Source organism: Chelonia mydas, chromosome 5 (genome assembly GCF_015237465.2).
Source record: "Chelonia mydas isolate rCheMyd1 chromosome 5, rCheMyd1.pri.v2, whole genome shotgun sequence".
NCBI lineage: Eukaryota > Metazoa > Chordata > Testudines > Cheloniidae > Chelonia > Chelonia mydas.
Genome location: NC_051245.2, coordinates 41,959,155 through 41,984,818, shown reverse-complemented (window position 1 = coordinate 41,984,818; position 25,664 = coordinate 41,959,155). Strand labels below are relative to the sequence as shown.

Sequence of the window (25,664 nt, the reverse complement as noted above, 5' to 3'; positions counted from 1 at the left end):
GCCACCTGGGCAAGTCACATGTCCATGAATGATTCAGCTTTGCAGGCCGACATCATTGTTTACATGTTAGTTTGAATGTTTCCAGGAAATTTCAGATGTGGATTGGCGTTTCCCAAAGTCCATTGTCAGTTAAGTGTTTCTTGATTGGGCACTTACTGAGAATAGTCCTTTCTCAAGCAGCTGACCCAATGCTTCACTGAAGCTACTTAGAATCAAACATTTTGAGATACAAGTACATAGCCAATATTCATAACTTCAAATACAAAAATGATACACACATACAGACAGCATAATCATAACCAGCAAATTATAACCTTTCAATAGACACAGCACTTGACCTCCTCTGTACAACTATAGGACACTAGTTGCAAGAATGATGTATAGAGTCACAGTTAATGTCAATAACCTCAGAACTCCCATTGGAATTATTTTGTTTCACTGAAATTTCAAGAAAGATTAATTTTTTTTCTTCGGATAACTTTGTTCTAATAGACTGTGTTCACTCTGCTCTTCCACCATTCACACAAAGGTCAAGAAATAAGCCTAGGAATTACACCTCATTCTTTTCTGTAATGTCATTGACAATAGCTGAGAGAAAGCACTGGGTTCATCCAAAGTAAAGACAAACTTATATCCATTCTATCTGGTTGCACACATTAAACTACTTAATGTCAGGTAGACAAAATGGCTATTGCATATACAAAATGCATAAGACTATGCGAGGTTTTGCTGTCAACTAGTTTAATATTTTGTGCTCAGATAAACAGATCATTTATCTTTAAAATTTGTGAAGCAGAACTGTTTGCAGATTAGCAGATAAGCCCTTTTTAAACAAAGTAGGCTAGGAAGTCATATGTAAATTAATCGGAGCAGTATCTCAAGTTACAGTAAAAAGCGAAACTGTGAGAGCAAATTTCATAAGAATACTGCTAGAAGCTTTTCATTCTCTATTTTGCTTTACAAAGTAGTTAAGTAGTTCAGGAAATCTTCATTTGGGTCACTTTTACAACTACAGTATATGAAGACTTTTGTATAGATTTTCAAACAAAAGTAAAATTCTTTAACACCATCAGCATCAGAGATCTAATATTACCAAATGCTCAACCATTTTGCAGAAGCTAATCAAATTCAGATAGTTCTTTATCCTCTCCCAAACTGTTGGCTAATCTAAATCACTAACTTGCAGCAGTGTAGCAAATCTCACATTAAATAAAATATATGTATAAAGTGTAGCGCAGACAATCACATGCTTTTATAATAAAAACTAACAGGCAGCTACTTTGGGGAAAATCTTTATGTGAGCTAAGGGAAAGGGGATCAACGGAACAGCATTTAAAATGTCTCAGACAAGTTATCTCTTACTAAAGAAAAAGATAAAGCAGTTTTCAGACTGCGACAAGGAAATAATTGCCTCTAGAGCACTGGATGGGCACCTAAAGATGTATTTTAAAAAATGTAATAAATAAATAAATAAATAAAATGTCACTCCAGAGCACCATTCCAGAGAGGTGCAGGCTGGCAATTTCTCAAGGTTCTTTTCTCCCTCATTAATCATTTCCCTATTTAGAATACACCGTTTTTATTAAATCTTCCTCCTAAACTTTATGAAGCAAAAAAAAAAAAGAAAGAAAACGAAGAAGGCGTCAGATTGAAGCATTTTATAAGACAGTCAAATTTGTACACAACTATTTACATTTCTTCCGGTTGTCCATAAAAAAAAATTGATTTCTAAGGCATCCAGGGCCCATATCATTGAGGATATGTCTTCACAGCACAGTTTACCTGAGCTTTAGCCCAAACCCTACTACCATCGACACAGACGGACTTCTGACCCTGGTATGGAGGTTCTTTAAGCTCAGGCTATCTTACCTTGCTTGGGATATGGGTTAGAACCCAGGATCCTCTTTAATTTGGGCTGGAACCTCCCACTTTGCAGTGAGGACATAGGCTAAATCCCGTGAGTGCTGATAGTCCTCCAATGTCCTTTCATCAATACCGGCCTCACCAAGGAGAAGGTAAGTTTTCCCACAATTGGCTGGAAAAGAATCCTAGAGCATCTCAGCACAAATAACCACGGACTATGCCCCTAGACATACACAGGTGAGTGCCAAAACAGCGAGGACACAGTAACTCAGGTATGGCTTTGCTGTGGAGATGCTCAGATCTGGGCTAGGCCAACCCAGATGCTCAGATCCATGTGCCTTCTCCCTGGTTAACTCTGCAGTGAAGACAGTCTGTGGGGATTTAAAAGGTCAAATGCAACTACTTAAAGTGTGGTTTTACTCTGAATATGACTCAGAACACCATTGTAGGGTTCTAGGTCTATCATCTCTCTGTTTTCTTACCAATATGCTCTGTTTACTAGTAAAACAGTTTTCCCACCTACCAGCCCCACAAACACAACATAGGATCTGAAAGTCAAGTTGCTATATTTCCTTTTTGAATAGCAGACCAATAATAAAGATTCTGCAGACTAAATTGTGCTTCTATTATCTTCAAATTATACCCCCATTTACACCTGTGTAACTCCATGAGCTTTTAACGGGTTTGCACGGGTGTAACTGACTGGCACTCAGTAAACAATTCCAAACTCCCTCTCAGCTGTGTTGGCTCAGCAGGGCTAACAGGCATAAAAAAGCTTCAAAAACTTAGGACTCGTCTACAGTACTAAAAAGTTACATTGGCATAGCCACAAGCACACCCCCATGAGATGTAGTTAAGCTGACCTAACCCAACGTAGACAGTGCAAAGTTGACAGAAGAATTCTTCTGTTGACCTAGCTACTGCCTCTCAGGGAGGTGGATTACCTACCATGATGGGAGAACCACGCCTGTTGCTGTAGTATCTATACCAGGGGTCGGCAACCTTTCAGAAGTGGTGTGCCGAGTCTTCATTTATTCACTTTAATTTAAGGTTTCGTGTGCCAATTATACATTTTAACGTTTTTTAGAAGGTCTCTCTCTATAAGTCTATATATTATATAACTGAACCATTGTCGTATGTAAACTAGGTTTTCAAAATGTTTAAGAAGCTTCATTTAAAATTAAATTAAAATGCTGATCTTACGCCGCTGGCCCGCTCAGCCTGCTGCCAGCCTGGGGTTCCGTTCACCTAGGCTGGCAGCAAGCTGAGCGGGGCCTGTGGCCAGGACCCGGGCTGGCAGCCAGAACCCCAGACCGGCAGCAGGCTGAGCGGGGCCGGCGGCCGGGACCCCAGACCAGCAGTGGGTTGAGCGGCTCAGCCCGCTGCCAGTCTGGGGTTCCGTCCGCCGGCTCCTGCCAGCCAGGGTCCCGGCTGCTGGCCCCGCTCAGCCCACTGCCAGCCTGGGATCCTGGCCCTGCCCACATAGAGTGGGTACCTACCTTCTCCCTGGTTCTAGCACATTCTCTTCCTCTCTCTCTGCACTAAGCTGAGAGTGGGAGTACACTGGGCTGGGGCTGGGGGTGAAGGAGCAGGCTGGAGATTGGGGTGTAGGGTCTGGCCAGGAGCTAGAATGAGGGAGGGGGCTCAGGGTTGGGGCAGTAGGTTTGGGTATGGAGTGCTTACCTGGGCAGCTCCCATTTGGTGCGAGGGGTGCAGGCAGGAATGCGGGGGGGCAGGTGCAGGAGCTCCCGTTTGGTGCTCAGGGTGGGGGTGAGAATGTGGGGGGTGCAAGAGTCAGGGCATGGGAGGGCTGGGTATGTGTGTGGGGGGTGCACGGGTCAGGGCAGAGGGCTGGGGGTGTAGGCTAGGGTTGTGGGGGTACTCCCAACCTCCTGCCCAGAGCAGCTCATGACAGGGGGCTGGAGGGGATATGCCCTGATTCTCGCCGCCCTCCCCCCTTTCCCCAAGGCCCTGTCCCCACCTCTTCTCCGCCTTCTCCCCGGAGCAGTGAGTGCGCTGCAGGGCCATCAGCTGATCGGCGGCAGGGAGGGAGAGGAGGAGGGGCAGGATCCCAGCACGCTGGGGGAAGAGGCGGGGGAGGGGGAGCTCACCTACCCAGCAGCAGCCAGCAGGACCAAGCTTCTTCACCCTGCCCCCGCGGGGGGCGGAGAAGAGCGAGCCAGGGTGGGCAGGATTTTTAATGGCATGCTGCTGCCTGCTGGGGTCCCAGCCTGGGTTCGGCAGCAGGCTGAGCGGGGCGGGCAGCTGGGACATGGCAGGCAGCAGTGTGCCATTAAAAAAATTGGCATGCGTCCATCTTTGGCACGCATACCATAAGTTGCCAACCCCTGATCTATACTCAAGTGATTCAGTAGCTGCAGCTGCACTGCCATAGCATTTTAAGTGTAGACATAGCCTTATTTTAAAGGGCACACACACACACAGACAGCGTCCCTGCCTTCCCAAATCAGCTTCACAACCTAACAAGCTCCTGGTCACATCACACAGTTCTGAAATTCAAGACTCTGCTTTTTTCTACCTAATCATTGGCCATCAGTTCCTCCCTTCAACCCCACCCTATTGTTTTATTTTAACTCCTCTACTACTCAGCATGCTTTTTGCCCTCTTCTTTCAAGAGCTTTATCTCCTCCGCTCTCCCTGCTAATTTCGGTCTTGCTATACACATATGTTTGAACACCCATCCACCATTCCCATTCCCCATTTCCATTCCAAAGAATGCCCACCCAAATGAAGACTAAAATAAATCCAAACCTATTAGATTACAAGTTTGAATAGATAATTTTAAAATCCATCAATATCTGTGCATCACCTTCTAAGCAACTCCTCGATCTTCTTGCAACCCTTTTATTGTCTTCTCCTGCACACCCCCATGTTTTTTCATATAGTCAGTTGTTTGTGGTTTCAGAGGAAGCTCTTTCTGGAAGGGGTCATTTCTTCTGTATGTACTGTAAAGCACCTGGCACACTGGAGCTTTATATAAAAACCATCATCTGTATAAGTTGGAGATTTTCAAATGTACAAATGGCAGATATGTGCCTGTTTCCCACTGACTCCCAACGGTTGACACCTATCATTCCCAAGCAATTTTTTAATACAATATCCCTTACGGAGAGTAATACTAATGACTTTGAAATGACCAATGCAATAGTGTGATGTCAACTACTATAAATGAAACTTACAGAGGATAGCTTTCTATGGTTCAACTGTAAGGGAAAGAGCTGGTAGGAAGGGACCACAACCGAGGGCTCTAGCCCACACAAATTCTATTCAGGCACATTTTTCTAAGGCCCCAGTCCTGCAAACACTTATGCACCTCATTATTTTTAAGCAAGAGAAGTCTCAGTGAAGTCACTGCCTCACACACACACACTTTTTTCCTATTGACCTAGACGAGCCTTGAATGACAACTATTATTTGATGCATTTGCTGTTCTGCATTTTTCAAACCCCCTGAGTTTACAGAAATATACAAAACAAAAAGAGAAGGTCACAATCCAGAATGAATCAGAGTTATATGCTTTCTCTTGGCTGCATAAGAGGCTGTTTGAAAATATTTGTTTTTGAAAAATGACTCACTATTTTCCTGCTATCAAGACAAACACTATAGCATATAATGCTGCTGCAGACCACCAGCTAATTAACATCAGAGAGCTTTCAAACACATTAAGAACAGAATATATTCAATGACTTCTTAAATTATATTTAAAAATACACAAAAAATTCTTTTTTTAACCCCTCCTCCCCCACTGCACCAAACAGCAAGCATTTGGAAAAAAAAAAAAACCAACAACCACTATCAAAATGTTGAGGGGGAAAATCCCAAAACACAGAAAATACCACATTTCCCAATTATATCTCAAATCACATAAATAAGGATGACAGTGATCCACCTGTTTTTAATAAAGAAAACTGTATATTACCAAGAATAATACATTCACGTAACGTCTTCCACACAACGTTCAACCAAAGCTTTAGAACCATATACTTAAGGCCTATTTGTGTGTACTTAATGCACACAATATGTGCATTACTATATAATTAAAAAACAAACTACTTTTTCAAAGTTTTTTCACCCTAAGAGCATCTGCTGAAACTCTTGATTAACAAAATTACCTAGTTGCTCATCCCGGATATGTATAACAATGTATTAATATTTATTTTGAGAACATTCTCCATTGAGCAGAACCTTGTAAACTCTCACTACTGAAAAAGACACAGGATACAGTAATTTACTTAATTCTGTGAATTAGCAAGACATTGAACAAAGCAAGAATGATGCATCACCAAATAAATTTTGTTTATTTGACAAGTGTACTTCAGTTTTCATTATCTATGATTATATTTCATAGTATAATAGTAAATGTTCTCTCGTATATTTTGACAAAGTAATCATGTCTTTGACATAAGACCTCACAGAGCATATTTGTGAAGTTTTACTGTATTAGAATCACAACTTCTATTGCCATGACATTTCTACTGCTGGAAGAGGAAACAGTCCAAAGGACCTACACTAGATCACTATGTGCGTTCCTAGGTCAGTGTAGCTCCTGGACATCAAATTCCTATTTTGAAAACTGTTTGACCTCGTAAAAGTACATCATTGTCTAAAAGTGCATCATTGTCTATCTGCTACACAAACATAACTATTTGAATAATGAACAATCCTCACCCTCTGAACTGTTCTCAGACTTTTAACGTGATGGGAAACAGTGCAGCATATCTCATTAAACTGATATAATATTAAATTCTAACACCACAAATTTAAAAAAGCCAGTGTATCCACTTGCATGTTTGTACCTCCTATCACAATCATTTCATCATAAGGAGGTGAGCTCAGTGACAAAGTGAACCCACATACAGGCATCCCCTGTACAGACAATACACCAAAATAAATGCAAAACTGCAAGGCCCATAAGAACTAGTAACAATTGTTGAAATTTAGCTACAGAAAACAGAATATAATAAAAAGATTTGATTTTTCAATGACTCCCAACTCCCTATGCATCAACATCTTGAGTCTCTTTAATCCCTCTCACAACATGTTTCTGTCATATTTGAAAAATACTTTAATGCTGGAACAAGATCTTGTTCTAAGTAGACATACTTTCCTGACTGCACAGACATATTTGATTCAGTAATCTGCCTTCCCCCACTCTCGCCCCCAGTGTGTCCTCTTTTTTTTTAATGAAGAAAAGAATGGCAATGACAGAAGTTTACTTGCTTACCTCCAAAAATGAAAAGCGAACAGAGGACTGCATGGACTGCAAGGGCTTGTTGGGGTTGGGCTCAGGCTCCTTGGGGTGAGACTGAAAGTTAAAATAATGTCATCTCTAGTAAACAAACGCTTCAGTAAAAGTAGCATGATTTACTTTAGGGGTTATGGTCCTTAAAACAGAAATTTTAGAGCGCTGTTTTGAATGAAATGGTACACAACCATCCACTAATTATAACTTCTATTAGCCTCATCAGTTTTGGTCCACCCTGGCTATGAAATTGATAAAAAATTTAAAAAAGAAAACGTGGGAAGCGTGGAATAGCCTACACATTTGGCTTTTTTCAGGAAAAGATTACTGCATGTGAGTCCTCTAGGGAAAACTGAAAGGAACTTTGTAAAGTATTGTGTTTATAACAAACAACCTGAGGTGCTCAAGTGCTATAGAGCAGTCTTTACACAAGAAGATATTCAGATACCTAAAACTAAATATTTAATTTTGCACATGGGCTTTATAAAAATATGATTTTTGGCTATAAGAAAACTTTGGTGCAAATTTTCAAATCTGGGAGCCCAAATTTAGGCACCTAAATAAAAGTGGCCCCATTTTCAAACATGATGCACTACCGTAACAGTGGGAAACGCAGATGCTCAACGGTTCTGAAAGTCAGGCCAAATATTTAAAGTGATTCAGTACAGATATGTGTTTAACAGACAACCACATCTGACAATTCTGACCTTAGAAACTGTCTTTAAAAAGTACTTTGGACTGTAGTTCTACTTCAAAAGGTTCGTCTGTAAAAATAGCATTGTAGGGCCACTGACAGATTCCACAGTTGCACCTCTGAAGTGTACTCAAACAGCAACATGCACTTTTCCCATGAATGCTTGCTGGAAAGCTTTTTAGTATGTCCGTAACATGCCTCTAGTTGCAACTGGCTAAAGTTAGCCATCTTCAATTCTTGTCCTAAAGCGACTAATTAGCTTTGCTTGCACTTTTGTGTGCACTGAAGACTCTCTCAAATTCTCCCACCTTTGCTCTAGCTTTGGTGCTAGCTCCAGACAGAGCAACAGTGGGAGCACACAGATAGACCAGTCATCAGCCTTTTTTCCCCAACATCCTGTCATCTACCTGAACCCTGTGGCCAACCTATGCTAGCACTCCCAACGTTAAATCACAGGCTGAGTTGCACCTGTGCTAGTGCAACCATGGGGATAAAATGTGATTGGTTTAGAAATCCTCTTTGCAAAATTTATGTATGCTTGATCCAACTATTATGGGCCTTGAGAAAGGGTAAACTAAACCAGTGTCCCCAGGAGGATGGAGTTCTGGGGAGTGTAAGCTTGTGCAACTGGGTTGTCTTAGCGGTGAGCATTGATGCTGGGCGCATAGGGAAGGTAGACTGCGGGGATCCATTCCCTGAAAGTGCTATGAGACAGAGTCTGTGTCCAAGAGGCTAGAGCAAGACACTGCAAATGAAGATGCAGGGGAGCTCAGAAGTACGATGGATCCAGGGCCAGATCCAAGCACAGCAGCCTGGTGAGAACCCAGAAGGGGAAAGGTCAACCAGGATCTGACACACCATTATAAACCTTTTTTTCAGTTGTTTATAACTTTGCTAAACTTTAAAGTGGTCAGGCTGAACTCTTCTATGCTGGGTCAGACTGGGTTTATTTTGGTGGGGTTTGTTTGTTTGGGGGGTGGGGGAGGCTTAAATTCAAGCAAACATGGTATGGCCATTTCCAAGAATGAGATTAGGGAAAATATGTTGTTTTGACACATTAAAAAAAATCCTACAATCTTTTCATTGAGACGCTCTAGCATCCAAGCTTGGGAGCAGGGACTTGAAATTTGTAGGAGGTTGCAGGTGTCAGGGATGTGCTTTTTGCAATTCATGTGGAAAAATGGATTTGAAAAATATCTTCACACATGCTCAATAGACACTTCTTAGAATTTGGCAGCTAAATTCAGACTCTGTCTGTACTGGTCATGCTCCATTCCGGGGCAGCAAGGGCTGAGTAGCACTTTCCCTGCTGGTCCTGGGTGCTATGGACAGGAGAACTGAGAGCAGGGAGCGTGTTTCTCGTGTGTGTGTGTGTGTGTGTGTGTGTGTGTGTGTGTGTGTGTGTCCCCTCCGCTGGAGCTTGGGGTGCAGTAGAAGGTTAGTGGCAGGGGTAGATTGGGGTAAGGAGCCGGTGGTGATACCAACCGTAAATTTGCCATGCCCTTTCTCTGTCCAAAGAAGTAAAATATAAGAAAGTACAGAGACAACTTAAAGGTAAAGAGTTAATTTTTAAAATTTTGGTCAATTCTAATAAAACAAAAAGTATTAGTAAAAGAGGTAAGGTAATACAAATAGATACATAATTTTTATTGTGACAATATTTTAACTACAAAAAGCAAACAACTAGTATTATAGTAATATACATTTTAACAATATATATGATTCAAAATCTGAGCACTATGGCAGAGTAAGCATAACCGTGGGAGGTTGCACCATGAGGAGGAAGAAATATACACTGTTTGGTACAAGTCATTACCTCCCTTTACAAAAACAAAAGTATTTGTTGAAAAATAGCGTTGTAAATGATTTTCCAACTTTTGTAGCTGGAGACATCATTTGAATTAGATTATTATGTATTTCTGGTAAAGTTTAATTTTTAAAGTATTTAAATTGTGATTTCTTCAGAAAAGAGAATACAACTATAAATTATTCATGGAAACTATTTTAAGGAGCTCCTTAAGAAGCTCCTTCAAAATCTGTGAGAAATTAGTAATGTTATTTCTCAGAATACACTTCTGAAGTCCTAAAAGGTACCTACAAGTTCACAAACCCCTCCAAAGTAAAAGAAGCAGGAGCATTATTAAGTCTTCATTGAAATATGGATTTTTTCAATAATGTGTTAAAAGCATAAATGGGAAAACTCCAAAGCACTAACTCCAAAGTCATTTTCTGTAATAAGGCTTCTGGCACCTTTAAGCAATATTAGAATGGATTATTTTCCCCATGTATATATACACACATACACACACTTACTTGCATACATGTCTCCCTTTAAAACTTTCCAAATGTCTTAGGTAGTATCTTTTATAACTAAATAACTTTCCCTTTGTATTTTCAGTGCTCAGGCATTTCCTGTAGCAAGAATGTGGAAGTCCAAGGGAATACTGTAGGAGGTGAAGTAACCATATCTATTTATCTAGCTAAAAACAGCAAATTTTCTGGGGTGCCCACTGTATGTATAAACACATGCATAGCATATGGAGTCTCTGTGTAAGTACGTATGTACAGATATAAATACAATTGGCTGATTAATTTAGAATATGTGCTGACATTTTGTGAATAAGAGGCTTTGTCCAACATATTCGCTATAAAGCCAATTTGTATATTTTCATGTAGCTACTTTCAAAGTAAGAACTGAAAGCGGGCAAATGAGTTAATCAGCTTTAAGAAAATACAAAGTAAACACATTTACTGCAGAGACTAGATGCTAAGCAGGAACCATTCAGAATATAAGACACTTCATTAATATTCTGTTACACATGTAAAATAGGTATCATACTTAATGAATGCTCACAAATAGCATGTCTATTATGTTCTAATCTCTTGTAGTGCTCTCTATTATTCAGCAGAGATAGAGGCCTTTCTGAAAGGCAACACTGGGATAAACAAACAGTAACAGAGAGGGGGAGAGAAAGACAGACACCATGGCCTACAGATATATTCTTTCACTGTGAGCTGTTAGGATGCTTCATGCCCTGAGATTCAGCAACTTTAAATATGCAGAAATGTTTTCTTCTAAATATACTGCAATGTCCTGGCTCTAGGCTCACACATTTGCTGAAATCAACTGCAATGCATTTAAAACATGTTCCTTCAACCTAAAGATGCAGTGCTCCGAGATTGTCAGTACAAACATATATTACATAGCTATTGGTTGCACAAAAGCTAATGCCATGCAGAAATCATTAAAATATTAAAGACAGACAATACTTACTCCAAGGTCAACCCTGGAATTTGTAGCCTTTCCCGCTGGGCTTTCATTGCTGTTATATGTTACCACACTCTATTGTAACCATGACACACATTCACTGGCAGCATCCTGGTGATGACAGAGAGCCAAAATGAACCACTATAAAGGAATGGACTAACAATCTCTGGGGGGAGAGGGGGTGTACTGCAAGTTTGGGTCCTTCCACCTCTAGCTGTCATGAAGAAATGTCAGCTGCCTTTTTCAAGTTAACAGCAATGCCCACTGCACTGATTTTGCAAAGAGAATGAAGCCTTTAGTTCTGCACGTCAAGTAATTAATTTCTAATAGCCTAAAAAAGCAATTGCCTCACTGACGCGCACACTTTTTCACCTCGACAGAATGAAAAGTCCCCCTCGCCACACAGACTGACAGCTCAGAAACATAAAGCAACGGCACTGTATGCTTAAACCAGTTTCCCTCGGCAAATGTCAAACGTTTACCACCCCCTATGAGCCTATCAAATAGGATTTAGCTATCTTGCTTAAGTCACATTATCCCTTTTCTTGGTAAACAGAATTATTCAGTGTCTGCGGCAATAAAATAGCAGGTCACTGAATGACAATGTAAGCTCCTTTTCTTGATATAGAAAATGATTTTAGGAGACTTAGGAGCAAATACATTATATTACTGTAGCACTGATTGTTAATGTAAGACAAAAAGTTAGTGTTCTGTTTTGGGGTGGTTGTACTTGAATGTTAAAAAGGGAAAGGTTATAAATATTTTATTAAGGATGAGACCCAGACTGCAAATTGAAGACAGACATTTTAGATTGCCTTTAAAATATAGAATTTGAAAACAATCTCATTTTAACAACAGGAATATGCAATGCTTTACAGAGACACTCAAAGTACAGTGTATATCTGATGTCTCTTATTTGATTTAAACTTACCCATTTCTTTTCCCTATCCCCTTCTTTGGTCTATGCCTTTTGTCTATGCCTTTGGTTGATACCTTCTTTGGTCTATGCCTTTATGCTAAAACTTTACGTAAGTGTTTATTACAAATACTATAAGAGTCAGAATATTTTACCCCATTCAAATCAATGTTTTCTATGGCAAGTGCTTCATGCCAGTCTAATGTAACAGTAATGTGAAAACAATTTATGTGAATCATTTATGTTGTTTTTATGGTTTTTCTACTTGCCAACCATTAGTTTTTAGTTTTAAAAGTCTGCATCCACAAATTTCTACTTTTCCTTGTGATAACATATTATATATATTTAAAAAACAGCCCGTTTCAAAAGAACATTATTAAGGCTGCAAAGTCAAGTTTTCAAAAGTTAAGAAATACCAGAATTAAAGTTGCCTGAGCAATCTTAGTTCACCCCCATTGTGCACATGCATTAGGATACAGTTTTAATTACATGATCACATTTTTTCCACAGGACTCCTGCCTCATTCAATGCACAGGATGGAGCTTCTCTGGGGATCACTCAGAATTGTGTAGTAAAGGAGGCTGTTATCTGTAGGACCCCTTGGTAGTGGCAGAAGTTAGAAGGTATGTCATGAATGAGGCAGGGGACTGCAGGAAGAGAAAGGGATGGCTTCTTGGTTAAGGAAGTTGAATGCTCCCCCAAGGAGAAATAGATTTCTCTATGAAAATAATGCCTGTGAAGTGCAGTTAGCACACATGGGCTGTGATAGGTTGGACAATGCAAAAGGACTCTTTGGAGAATTTAGCTCCCAAGCTCTAACAACTCTCTACTGAGCATGTGCAAACTGAATTTTTATTTTTCAAAGGCTCATAACTTCACCAAATTTGAGAATTTTTTAAATGAGGAAGCAGAAGGCACATCCCTGACACGAGAGTGATGCCCCCTGAACAAATTTTAAGTCCAAAGCACATAGGCTCCAGAGCCTCTTAAAAACAATTATTACAACCAATTTGTTAACATGGACAAAATCACATATTTTTCCCAAATCTCATTCTCAGAAATGGCTGAACCATTTTTGCTGAAACCAAAACAAAAAACAACAAAGACGCAGCCTGAGGCAGACACCTAGCACGGAAAACTTCAGCCTGAAGAGTCAAAGTATGGCAAAGATATAAGGAACTGAAAACAGGGTCTTATGATGGGAAGTCTCAGGCAACCTTAACCACAGGCAGTGGTGCCTACACCTCACAATATTATATATAATCTTTCAGCTTTTAACAACTGAGAAGCTAATATAGCTCCTTTTGTTTACATCTTGGTGTACCAACATCACTTATGATGTCTGCACGAATGCGTACAACTATGGAGTCAGTGTAAGAACACGGGTGATCATTTCAGCATGCCTCCTAGATTGTGCTTCTGGTCTTTAAAAATATAAACAAAACCACTTGCAATGAGGTGGGGGCTTTTTATTAAATGATATAATATGTAAGATTTTCCTGACCAAATTGTAAGGAAGATCAAATTTTGGGTCTAAGGGTCTGACAATGCACCTTTCAGAAAATATACTGAAATATGAAATTTAGATATTAAATAATTGTTTGCAGCTTGCTTGTTATCAGTAGCACCAACAATATGTGAGGTACTATACAAATACAGAAGGCAGATTATCTCCCTCGCTCCAAAGAACTCATATAATTATACATAAGAAAATAAATAATCATTAAGTTATGATTTTTCTTTCCATTACATATTTGTATTAGCCAATATTTCTAATTTGGTTGACATAATGCTATTGGCCTTAGTTTGTACTCTACTGGAAATCAAGTTAAGAAAACCCAGAATTGTGCATTTGAATTTCTACAAGTCTTAAAAAAAACCTTGAATAATTATCAAACTCAGGCAGTCCAACCAAATAGGACTAGCCCACATCTATCCTACAAATAATCTTACTGGTCAAATCCTAAACTCTCTCCCTATTATCTGATGGGAAAACTCACTCCCAAAACAGGATGTAAGCATGGAATTGGATTAAACTTAAGATAGGGTGTGTGTGCCGATTTTTAAAGGCACAAAGGGGACAGTTAGGCACCAAACTACCAGTTGTGCCTTTGAAAATCTACCCCTCAATTTGTAAGTAAAACACAAGCCATTCTTTACAACTACCCCATACCTTACAAATGCAGCAAACCTGTACACAGACCATTTGCTGCAAGTCATCCTTCAGTATTCTTAAACCAGCAGGAGGGGCAGCCAATTTCTCTACATTGCAAACTTCTTGGGACCAAAGACTGTCTTTTTATTCTATGTTTGTAAAGGGCCTAGCACAATGAGGTCCTGACCAATGACTAGGGCTCCTAAGTGCTACAGTGATACAAATAATTAATAGTTGTAGTACATTATGACGATTGAATTTGGGATAGCCCTTCCAGATTAGAGATGTGATGCAACTGCAGGGCCATATGAAGGAAAGCTGCACAACCTGTGCACAGATTTATAGTACTTCTGTAGACTTTGAGACTGGATGTTTGTCTGTTCCTATTATATTCATTTACATTTTCTTCAGCTAATATTACCACTATACACAGCATCCATTTCTCTGATTGCTGGGTGAAGGTTATCTTGATGAGCATTATCAACCAAAGGATAGGAAATCTCTACAACTACTATGTATATATAGGCAAGGTGCATGGCTTTTACTGTATAAATCTTTATCAACTTTCATGGCAGATTTAAAAGAAAAAGACAGTTCTGTCCTAACAGGGTAAGAGCTAAATAGCTCCAAAGTTTTTACTGGATCAAGGCAATGCCACAGCCTTTTCCATATAAAAAACAATGAAAGGAGTAAAGTTCAGAAGCATTTCACACCTTGCTTAAAAAGGCAATACAAGTTTCAGAAATTAATCCTATATGCCAACTTGGACGTGAAGGTGAATTAAGAAGGCAGGCCTATAACAGAGGCCTATAAAACCAACTCTGCATGGTGACTAAAAGCCAGCAGCATGCAAAAGGATAATGTTACCCATGCTGCATGACAAGATATAAAAAAATTATTTTCGTGTAAAACTTTATAAGCAGACAGTACATGCTCCTGGCCAGCAGGAAAGCACCATTGGTGTAGGTGAGGCTATAACAGAAAGAACTGGACTGCCGGCCGAGCATAGCAGTTTAAGCAGAAGCAGCTGTGAAGCTGTGTACAAAGGCTACTTTAAGACCCATAGAGACCAAGAGAATCCAACTTCGGGTCAGATCAGGAGTGTATTCTTAAATTTTCATATTACTGTTCAGTTGACTCATGCTGGTACTTCGAGTCAGCATCACTGGTACTATTTTATTCTCACCTTGGATTAATTTATTCTCATCTTGGATTTATTCTCACCTTTGGGTTGGTATGCGAGATTTTCTTCCCTACATTCTTGATTTCCAGAAGACTTGGGAAGATGATTTACTGAAGAACATAGTGGTAAATTCTGACAAATTCTGTTCTCGGTTGTACTTATACAGCAAAATTAAGCCTTAATTTAATTAGATGAAGTCTAGCTACTAAGAATTGACTCCCCATTTAGTTAAAACCATTCTTTGAGTTTAATTTCAAATTGATCAGCTACAAGTCACGCCTGCCAATTTCTGGTTGGGAAAACAATAATTAAAATGAGGCTCATATTGTTGCAGAAAATCTCATTCATTAATTTAACACAATTCAATTTTTATTTCTGGAATAAAGAAAATTAATTGTACTTTCAAGGGGCAGGGATAGGATCAATGTCTCAGTCAGAGATAATTTAAACTTCATTTCTCTCTACAGTAGTGTCAGCCTCGAAACAGTTGACGTAAGTGTTTTATTGACTTATCCAACACTTTTAGTTTAGCACTGTAGATCACTATTTACTATTATAAAGATTAACTACTGCAATACGGCATTAGAAAGTTACATTTACTGTTTATTTGCTGTAAGTGGATAGTGGCTACGTGCTTGCACTGACCTCTTGCCATTTAGCTCAAGGCTCTATTGTACTGAGATTACTGGAAAGAGGCCCTCCCCTGCCCCCCATCCACGAGTAGTTTAGTTGCACAAAGATGGTTTTTACTAACAATTTTCTGGAGAACAGAACCATCACCTCTTCATACTAAATTTAAAACGAGTTATTACAATGTGGGGGTAAGGCAGCTTTTTAAGGTTTGTACACCAAGTTCTTGTATGCCAGTGGGATGTGCAAGCAAAGCAGAGGATAACTAATGCTTTACTTTCTTTATATATTCAAAGAAAAGGGAAAATAATGTGAAATAAGTGTTAAGGAGAAAGTCCATTCTCAAAAACAGGGAACTATTGCAAGCAGTCTAATTTCCTGGAAACCAACCACTGCAAAATATCACTTCTCCTATCACCAAATTGCTTCTCAGGCAACATGAGTCTCTGACCAACTGAAGAAATATCTCCTATTTTAGTTTCTGCTCTGTACAATGTCAAACACTCAGCAAGTCTGCAATTAAAAATCATTCTTTCCTGCCAGTTAGATTCACCTGAGTATTGACAGATACTGCCTGTGTTGACACAAGCTCCCACTGAAGTGCTGTCTTAGCTTGAAAGAATAGCCTTGAAACAAAATATGATGATCAGAGCTAGGGGGAGATTTTCCAATGTACAAAAATGGTGGTTAGAAACCTAGATAGGCTAAAGATTAAGGCCAACATTTTCAAAAATGGGTACCTCACTGTCATCACCTAAACCCCTATTTCCGGTACCTGTGTATTTAGGAGTTTAACCTGAAGAGCATCCACTTTTAAAAATCTTGGCAGAAGAATATAAAATGTACATTTAATCCCTAAAAATCTATTCAAATGAAAACATCTGAAAAATTGATCTTCCTCCCCACCATATCGAATCTCACCATATTGCACACTTTCAGAGCCTCCTCTCCTCCCTAATTTCTGGCGACTCACTATAGTTCTTTGGTTTCTTCCTTCTATAATTCCATGCCAATCATAACCCCAGTGCAATTCTGACAAACCCACAATGACTATAAAACCCAAACAGGTCAGGTAATAACTTATTTCATCTGTCTTTCCCAAACTGTAATCAATAAGATCTTATATCCTTAAATGATGGTAACATGGTATAATTCAGCCAATGAAGTGCTAGTGAATCTGTTTTATTATTATTAACATTGATATAGCAGTAGCCCCCACAGACCAATCAGTAGGCTGTGAAGCTTGATTAGTTAAGGTTCACTCACACTGTGCTTTGAAGATATAAAGTGTCACACATAATAACAGTTATTAAAATAATAGATTAACTTTTTATTTTTGGCAAAACAACTGTAGAACGAAAACCTGTCTGCTGTGTATTTAATTTGACATGATTTGACAAAGCTGAATTATAGGACTCTGTGGATAATATTGTTCACAAAAAGGGGAATTACTATTATTGTGACCATTCTACTGGCACTCCGGATCAACAAGCTTGGCTCACGGTCCTTTCATCCATCTTTAAACCAGAAAGCACCCTAAATCAAAATGGAAGCTTTAAGATTCTCACTGTAGAATCTCATAATTCCATGAGTCGCTCGAGATAATCTGCCATCAGTGACAGAAACGTATGAGTAAATCACTCTGATGGGATCAGACTTTGTCTAAAGTATTCCCAGCTCTGGAATTTAAGTCCTCCAAATACTGTTCTCCTTTTCTAAAAGGAAAGATAAAGCCTCTATTGCCAGTTTTCAAGAGTGCATTACATTCCTTCCCCAGAGTGATTTGACATTCCTGTTAATACTTTCAGGGCAGGGGAGAAATAGAGCCTATCAGATTATAATTTAACTTGAATTGCAGTCTTGAGAAGAGGACATACTACCTATAAAATGGTCTCTATCTGAAAACCACTCATTTTGAAAAGGACAAAGACATACATTAGTACTACAAATCTATAGAAATCAGCTACACACACTGAACAACAGAATATTTCAGGTTATGTAATAAACTAAACTACAGCCCTATAATACAATAGTGTTAGATACAGTTTGCTCTCAACTAATAGAATTTGGATTTAACTGTCAACACCAGCACTGGGGTTCACACCCAATGCTGACAAAGTATCAACGAACTAGAGGTGCCATACTATTAGCAGTGCTGTCTTTGGCAAGAGATATGAACTTCGTGTCCCCTTCTGCTAATGAGGAAATTAAAGATTGTATAGTTGCTTACCATGGACCGGGGGGGAAGGGGAGATTAACCCTGATGTTATGGCAACTCTCACCACTAACAGCTTCCACTTTCCACAGATCTGCTCAGGCAACTTGCTGAGTTTACCTATGCTGTCACTCCTATTACCAATATTTAGCTTTGTGAAGTGGTTCAAGGCTTAAAGCATGAACAAGTACTATAACATCAAATTCAATATTCTAATATCACTCTTTAATTACAAATACAAACAGTACAATAGTGCCTAGCAAAGTTATAGTTTGATGGCACTCAAGATTTGTAGCAGTTGCTTTATTGCTAAGAATAGGGTCTCAGAACGAGTTTTAGTAAGAACAACAGAAAAAAAAAGTCTGAGAGTCACTCTTTTTCTTTCAAAGATGAAAAATGCAACTTTTTACTAAAAGCAATTTGTTCAGGGGAGTTTTGCATTAGCAGCCATTGCATTTACATTGCTTTGCTACATTTTGATTATACCAGTGTCTGAATCTTGTGCAGCTCATCAGGTGGAGTGTTGATGAAAGTTCAGAAGTTTCACTCCTGTCTCTATTCTTCTATTGCCCCATCCCTGTGGTACCTGAGTGCCTTACACATTATAGACAACAGAACAATCATAGATAACTTCCTTTCCCGACTCAAATGAGTAATTTGACTGTTTCTAAATGTAGGGGTTTTTTGTAATGACATTGTTGTGGAAATATTAAGTTTGAGAAGTGAGGTTTGCATTTAGTTCTAAATCAAAGAGGTTAACAGCTATTCTTGACCTTAAGTTCCACAGACTTGGACCAGCTCTTCAGAAAATTTTCTCCTACCTCAATTATTTGCTTGATAGTCATTGTTCCAGTGGAAAATGCCTGTCACCGAGGGTCATGGTCGCAATCGGAGAGGCAGGGGTCTCCGGTAGTTTGGACTAGTCCCATCAAGGGCTTTAAATGCCATGTTGAAGATCTAGCACTGCACTCAGTATTTAATGAGGAGCCAGCAGAAAGAATGGAGCAACAGGAGATATGCTTATGGCATCATGCTGTCTGATCAGATAGCCTGCTGCATTCTGCACTAGCTAGAGAACTTCGAGGGGAGGTACGTCAAATGAATTGCAATAATCAATGCTGGAGGTCACAAAGGTATGGATCACTATGGCTAGGCATCAACAATAGGAAGGACCATTTTTGGCCTCCTGCAGATGGACTTTTTTTTGGACAGTTTTGCTGCTGTGACTCAGAACCAGTGAGGACTACAGGGAGACCCAATGATACAGAAAGACTTAACCTGACAATATCTGTTACTAGGGGGTCACAGACGGTCATGACTTTCACTGGGCTGCAAAAGGAAGGCTCAGCATCGCTGCCGGTGGCTCTGACTCCCATCATTCTTACAAAACTACTACTGCTATAAAATGCCTGGGTTTAAATTAGCTGTTACCACTCAAGAAAGAGATCTTAGAGTCATTGTGGATAGTTCTCTGAAAACATCCACTCCATATGCAGCAGCAGTCAAAAAAAAGCTAACAGAATGTTGGTGTGACAGGGCAGAGGGGCCCCGCACTGGTATCACAGGGGTTAACCCTTCCTTCCTGGCAGAGGAAGCCCCGCCCCGGAAGTTCTGCTGGGCATGCTCCAACTGGAGAATAAGTATAAAAGCCTGCAAAGGTGATCAGTCTGGGCTGACCACCAGAGGAGAAGGAGGCACACCGCCAGCTCCGGAGGAGGGACAGCCAAAGCTCCCGGATCCAGGGGACAGCCAAGCCGGGACGCACCCGATGTCCAAGACGGAAGTCTTGGCAGGAGGGGATGGACCGGAGGACCCCCCCTCCCCTGGAGTAGAAAAGATGACATTGAGGGTAGGAAGTGACCCAGGGGCATTTTAGAGACAGGCAGCGTTAAAGCTGCACTAATGCTTGGTGTGTTGCAGGCAGATCCCTGCCGAGCTAAGCGTGAGGGGAAACCCCGCCAATAGGAGAGCCCTGGGTTGGGTCCCGGTGGAGAGGGCAGGCCCGGGTCCCCCTAGCCCCCTGCCCATTGGGATACACTGCCCTGCCTGAGAGGGAGTTACATGGACTCTGGCAGTTGGGCCACACTGCCCCAATGTGTAGGGTGAGTTATCTAGACTCCGGCTGCTAGGCCGCACTAACCCGCTTGCAAGGGGGATTGTACAGACTCCAGCCACTAGGCCGCACTGCTCCAACGCGGGGAGTGGTTTATGAGGACCCTGGCCGTCGGGCCACACCGCCCGATACTCAGGGTGGACTCAAGCCGTTAGGTTCCACTACCCCCGACTAAGGGGCGAGCACAGGGAAACTGGCCATTGGGCCACACTGGAAAGCCCTTACAGGACGGGCGTGGGAATGTAGGAGTGATGAGGCCACGACACCCCATCCACCCCTGCTACTAAGGGGCGCTGTGGTGCCGGACCCATCACAGTTGGGAATCATTAAGAAAGGGATAGATAAGACAGAAAATATCATATTGCCTCTATATAAATCCATGGTACACCCACATCTTAAATACTGCATGCAGATGTGGTCAACCCATCTCAAACAACATATATTTGAATTAGAAGAGGTTCAGAAAAGGGCAACAAAAATGATTGGGGTATGGAATGGCTTCCATATGAGGAGAGATTAGAAAGACTGGGACTCTTCATCTTGGAAAAGAGACGACGAAGGAGGGATATGATTGAGGTCTATTAAAATCATGACTGGTGTGCAGAAAGTAAATAAAGTGTTGTTCACTCCTCCTCGTAACACAAGAACTAGGGGTCACCCAATGAAATCAGTAGGCAACAGGTTTAAAACAAGCAAAAGGAAGTATTTCTTCATACCTCACGCAGTCAACCTGTGGAACTCTTTGCCAGAGGATGTTGTTAAGGCCAAGACTATAACAGGGTTCAAAAAAGAACTAGATAAGTTCAGGGAGGATAGGTGCACCAATGGCTATTAGCCAGGATGGGCAGGCATGGTGTCCCTAGTCTCTGTTTGCCAGAAGCTGGGAATGGGTGATGAATACTTGTTCTGTTCATTCCCTCTGAAGCATGTGGCATTGGCCACTGTTGGAAGACACTATACTGGACTAGATGGACCTTTGGTCTGACCCTATACGGCCATTCTTATGTACTGGTGCAAACATGCTAATTTACTTATAAGGCTGGAACTGTACTAATGAACTTGTGTCTGGTTTTGTGTCACTAACTCCTATCACTGTTTCTTATAGGAAGAGGTATTGGATTCTGAGGTTAAGTGGAAGTTTAACAAAGTGATTTGCTCTCCTTAAAAGTTCTATGGAATGGGACTTTTCTACTTTTGTGACAGAGGTAGCACCATCTCTTTGCATCCTGCAAAGCAATGACTTAGACTGGAAAGAATCCCTTGTGCTGGAATCTCTCTGTACCAGCTAATGTTTTCCACCATCAACAGTCAAGCCTCCTTCCTTACTACTTTCTGTGGAGGTCATCCAAGAACCACGGAGATCTGTGGAGGCTTTCAAGTGGGCTGGACACCTACAAACACACCTTCCACTCCTTACTAACACAGAGGCCAGACAATGCATGGAAAAGATTCACTAAAATGTTAGGGCCACAGCATCAACACAGACCTGCTTGCTAGCCAACATTAGAAATAGTACATACAGTACTGCGTCTTAGTGGAGACTAGCAGCAGAAGACACAGAATTAGGGCATCACAAAAATGGAAAAGAAATAACCCAGACTATTCCTAGGAGACTTTCCTACAGATTGTAATTTACAAAAATATCCATAAATATGCACAAGTTGCGGTGATGCATTTTATTAATGCTTCAGTACAGCACAATGAGGTAAAACTGTGTGGTCCTAGAGAACACTTCATCAAAGTCTACCTGGGGTGGAAGGTGTTCTTTACTATTCTACAAAATATTTTTTTTAATTGTAGCTATAAACAATGGATTAATTTTTTTAAACTACTTTTAAACATGAATTGTATGGTGTACTCATAGGTCTACTGTATTTTTATGTTGCCAGGCAAGGAAAATAGAGCAACAACTATATTCATTAGAAATGTTAATTAACTTTTTGTACCATGAAACAAATCTGAAAAATAGACCTCCGGGAAGTTATGTAATCAAGAATAATTTCAAAACACAACAGAACCATTTCCCATATAAAATACTACAGGTAGAAATGAGGCTGCAACATTATGGTTGAGAAATCAAATGTACAAAGTCAGCAAATTTGAGAAATTAAGGTTCTACTGGAATACTTACTTAGCCACGTTGCACATTCTGTATATTTTTAAATATATACATTTAACAGCATATAACAGTACTGAAGTTTTGGAAAAGAGTGGACATGACCATATACATGCAACCTGAGTTAAAGACTATATGATTATCTTTTTCTTGAAATTGCATTTTACATCTAGATCTGAACGTGATTGGTGCTCTTGGTTAAAGTAATTTGATGAGAAATCTCCTCTGCCATTAAGTCAGGCCTTAATAGCAGCAGATATCTTAACAATGGCATCTTGATCTGCCTTGTCAGTGCTTTAAATCCTTCTTGGCTAAGGGTACTCCAAAAAGCTAATGAAATCTGTTTTTTCCATGCAAGTTAGAATATGTAAATTTTATACATGAATCAATGTTCTTCAAGTGAAATTCTTAAATTTTTCTTCCTTCCATCAATTTTTAGGCAACACAAGAGCAAGCATTTCAAATCAGAAGATATAGGGAAAATGTATTTTTCCCCGTTTTCACACCTCCAAAATAGCTAGACTGATTTCGCTCAGGTTTTTCAGAAAAATTGAAGATTTAGAATAAAATAAACCATGGCAATTATTAGCCCAAGAGTAAGTTGCTTGAAAGCAGCTCAAGGAATTATAGGGGTTCTCAGGGCTTTCAAGCTCCCACGAATGTCAGGTCCATTTCAGGAAGTCCTGGCATAGCAGGGCTGCCTTAGAACTTGGAAACTCAGACTCGTCAGCAGCCAGAATTCCCATTAGAACCCTGTCTATGACTCAACAAAAAACTGTTGAACCTGAACTCCAACCAGCCCTCATATATATATGTGTATGTATATATACGTGTGTGTGTATGTATATACACACACACACACAGTATATTCCATGCATACTTTCTAAATTAATTTAAATTCCCACTGACATACTTCTAAGATGGTACTTTTATAAAACAGAGTACTTAATGGATGTTATAATACTGTCTGAAATATAGTGCCATCCTGAATATTTATATATGGTTAGTCACTGGAAACATGAAACTGTATCTCCATCACATAGAAGCACTCAACCAGTTACTCTTTCCCCTCACCCTGACTGAAGGTAGCATGCTCCCTCACAAAAGCAAATCCTAGCTGCTTGAAGGATGCACTTACATGTGGCAACAGTCAACAAGGTATACTGTGTAGCCCTTTAAATGTAAGAATGTTGATTGAGAACCATTCGCTTCCTTCACAGCTGAAATGTCAAATAACCTAGCTGCAATATACTAGTTCATATCACAAGGCAGAAAAGATAGGAAGTACGGAAGATGGAGAAATATAGCTCTTTTCCCATCTCTAATGAAAACACCCATCAAAAACTTAACACTTTTTCCACTTGCCGGTGAGTTAAAGCTGTGGGTTCCAAACTTAGTCCTGGGTGACACAACAGACTCTTTGGGGCCGTGGGGACAGAAGAGTTCAATATAAAGTGGTCCATGCTGGATGGTTCTGGAATACAGAGAGCGCAGAAGGTAGTTAAAATCATTTCAGGGGCTGTACTGAGCAGAGGTTGGTCAGATCAAAATATCAGGGCCAGCATTTCTCATCTCCTCTGTAAACACCACTTGGATCATTGCTAATAATTTGTGACCAAATGATTACTGTTTCTCTTCAAACTGTGCAAAGGAATAACCTGTTACTTGAATTATTCAGTAAAGTAATATGATTTTTTGAAATGCTTGATACTGCAAATAAATACAACCCCTGTTGGCCAATTCTAGCTACCTCCACTAAGTACTCCAATGGTTCTGAAATTACAGAGACAGTGCCAACATATTAAAAAAGCTTCGAACTACTCACATTCCTGAAGTTAGTGCTGCCATTGCCACATTATAATGATATAGGTTATCTTGCTAAGAACACCATGGTCAAGGAAGCCTGACAACAAAAGATTCCTAAAACCGACTTCCGCTTTGATATATACAATAAAAGCTGTCACATTCTACCTGTCTAAGCAACTGATAAAACGTAACTGCTGTTAAAATTTCAAGGTAAAAATATCTTTTCCTTCTGTTTGATAGATTATCTGTTCTAAAACTCACCAGATTGAGCATCTATTAAAAAGAACACAGCAGCTATCAAGTGTAATGGTGCGTAAGACATCAATTTAGTTTTCCCCACAGACCTTCCTCCAAATGCCGATTCTCTCTCACACACCCTTTATTATAATACATCACTTCAAATTTTCCTACAGAAGGGCCAATCAAAGCAATGTCTCATATGATGATACAAGCTACATCAGTTCCACTGTGTTCATTTAATCCAAATCTCCTTTCTTGGACACTTTTTCCTGCAAAGTAGGTACCCCAAATATAGGCAGCCTCCCACCATATCACACATATGAAACTATGAGGAAAAACAACTCATATCACCACCTAAAAACTAGTTTAGAAGGCCAACAAAAATAACTGTCTGTCTCAGTCTCTTGTAGACAACCAAACTACTTTCAAAATCTGGAAGAATTTGGGTAATCTAGACTTTAATAATGATGGAATCAGTTTGTCTGGCTTCTAAATCTGAAAAAGTAGCAACTGAAAAAAACTAAAAAAGAAGTCAGAAAGATGGTGCTACATCTTGGAATGTATTGAATCAATTAGGACTAAAATAACTATTGTTTGTTGTTTAAATTCAAAGGACTTGTCACCCAGTGATAGGTTGATTAAATCCAGGTTGATAATTTGCATTTGTTTATTTGTTCTCTGTTGATGCTGGTTTCAGTTTTAACTGAGGTATCATACATAGGGTAACTGGTATTATAAAAAAGGAAAAGAAAAATGTTTGCACATAAATTCTCTTCCATCTAGGTTTTACAAACATCACCTTGGTATCCAAATACTAACCAGGAAAATTCAGAGCATTAAAAAAAACAAAACAAAACACAACACAAATAAACTCCTCACTTTTTCAGATCACCTGGCAGCAATCAAAAAAGTTACATGCTTTAAGGGTTTTCATAAATTCACCGATTCCAAGGCCAAGAGGGACCATTGTGATCATCTAGTGTGACCTCCTGTATAAGACAGGCCATAGCACTTCCCCCAATAATTACTAGAGCATAGCTGTCAGAAGTGTATGGCCTTATTTCCAGTCTGAACTTGTCTAGCTGCCACTTCCAGCCATTGGGTCAGATTAGACTTTCTCTGCTAGGTGAAGAGCCCACTATTAAATATTTGCTCCCCATGTAGGTATATTTTAAAACATATAAATATAAAGGGTAAGATTC

General features: G+C 39.9%; 1 protein-coding gene across 7 annotated transcripts in view; it reads right to left on the bottom strand.

The window, feature by feature from the left end:
* MAST4 (microtubule associated serine/threonine kinase family member 4) overlaps positions 1-25,664 on the bottom strand; it is a 446,036-nt gene that overhangs the window by 166,869 nt on the left and 253,503 nt on the right. The window contains exons 1-2 of one of the 7 annotated variants that reach the window (XM_043546462.1): positions 11,095-11,203; positions 7,109-7,189 (exon numbers count right to left, since the gene is read on the bottom strand). The exons of 5 other annotated variants lie outside the window; for them this stretch is intronic. In XM_043546462.1, the coding sequence (XP_043402397.1) occupies positions 7,109-7,189; positions 11,095-11,141 (128 nt within the window). In that variant the 5' untranslated portion in view covers positions 11,142-11,203. Of the gene's footprint in view, positions 1-7,108; positions 7,190-11,094; positions 11,204-25,664 lie in introns of those variants that run through there. One more of the 7 variants, XM_043546465.1, reaches the window with a different exon arrangement.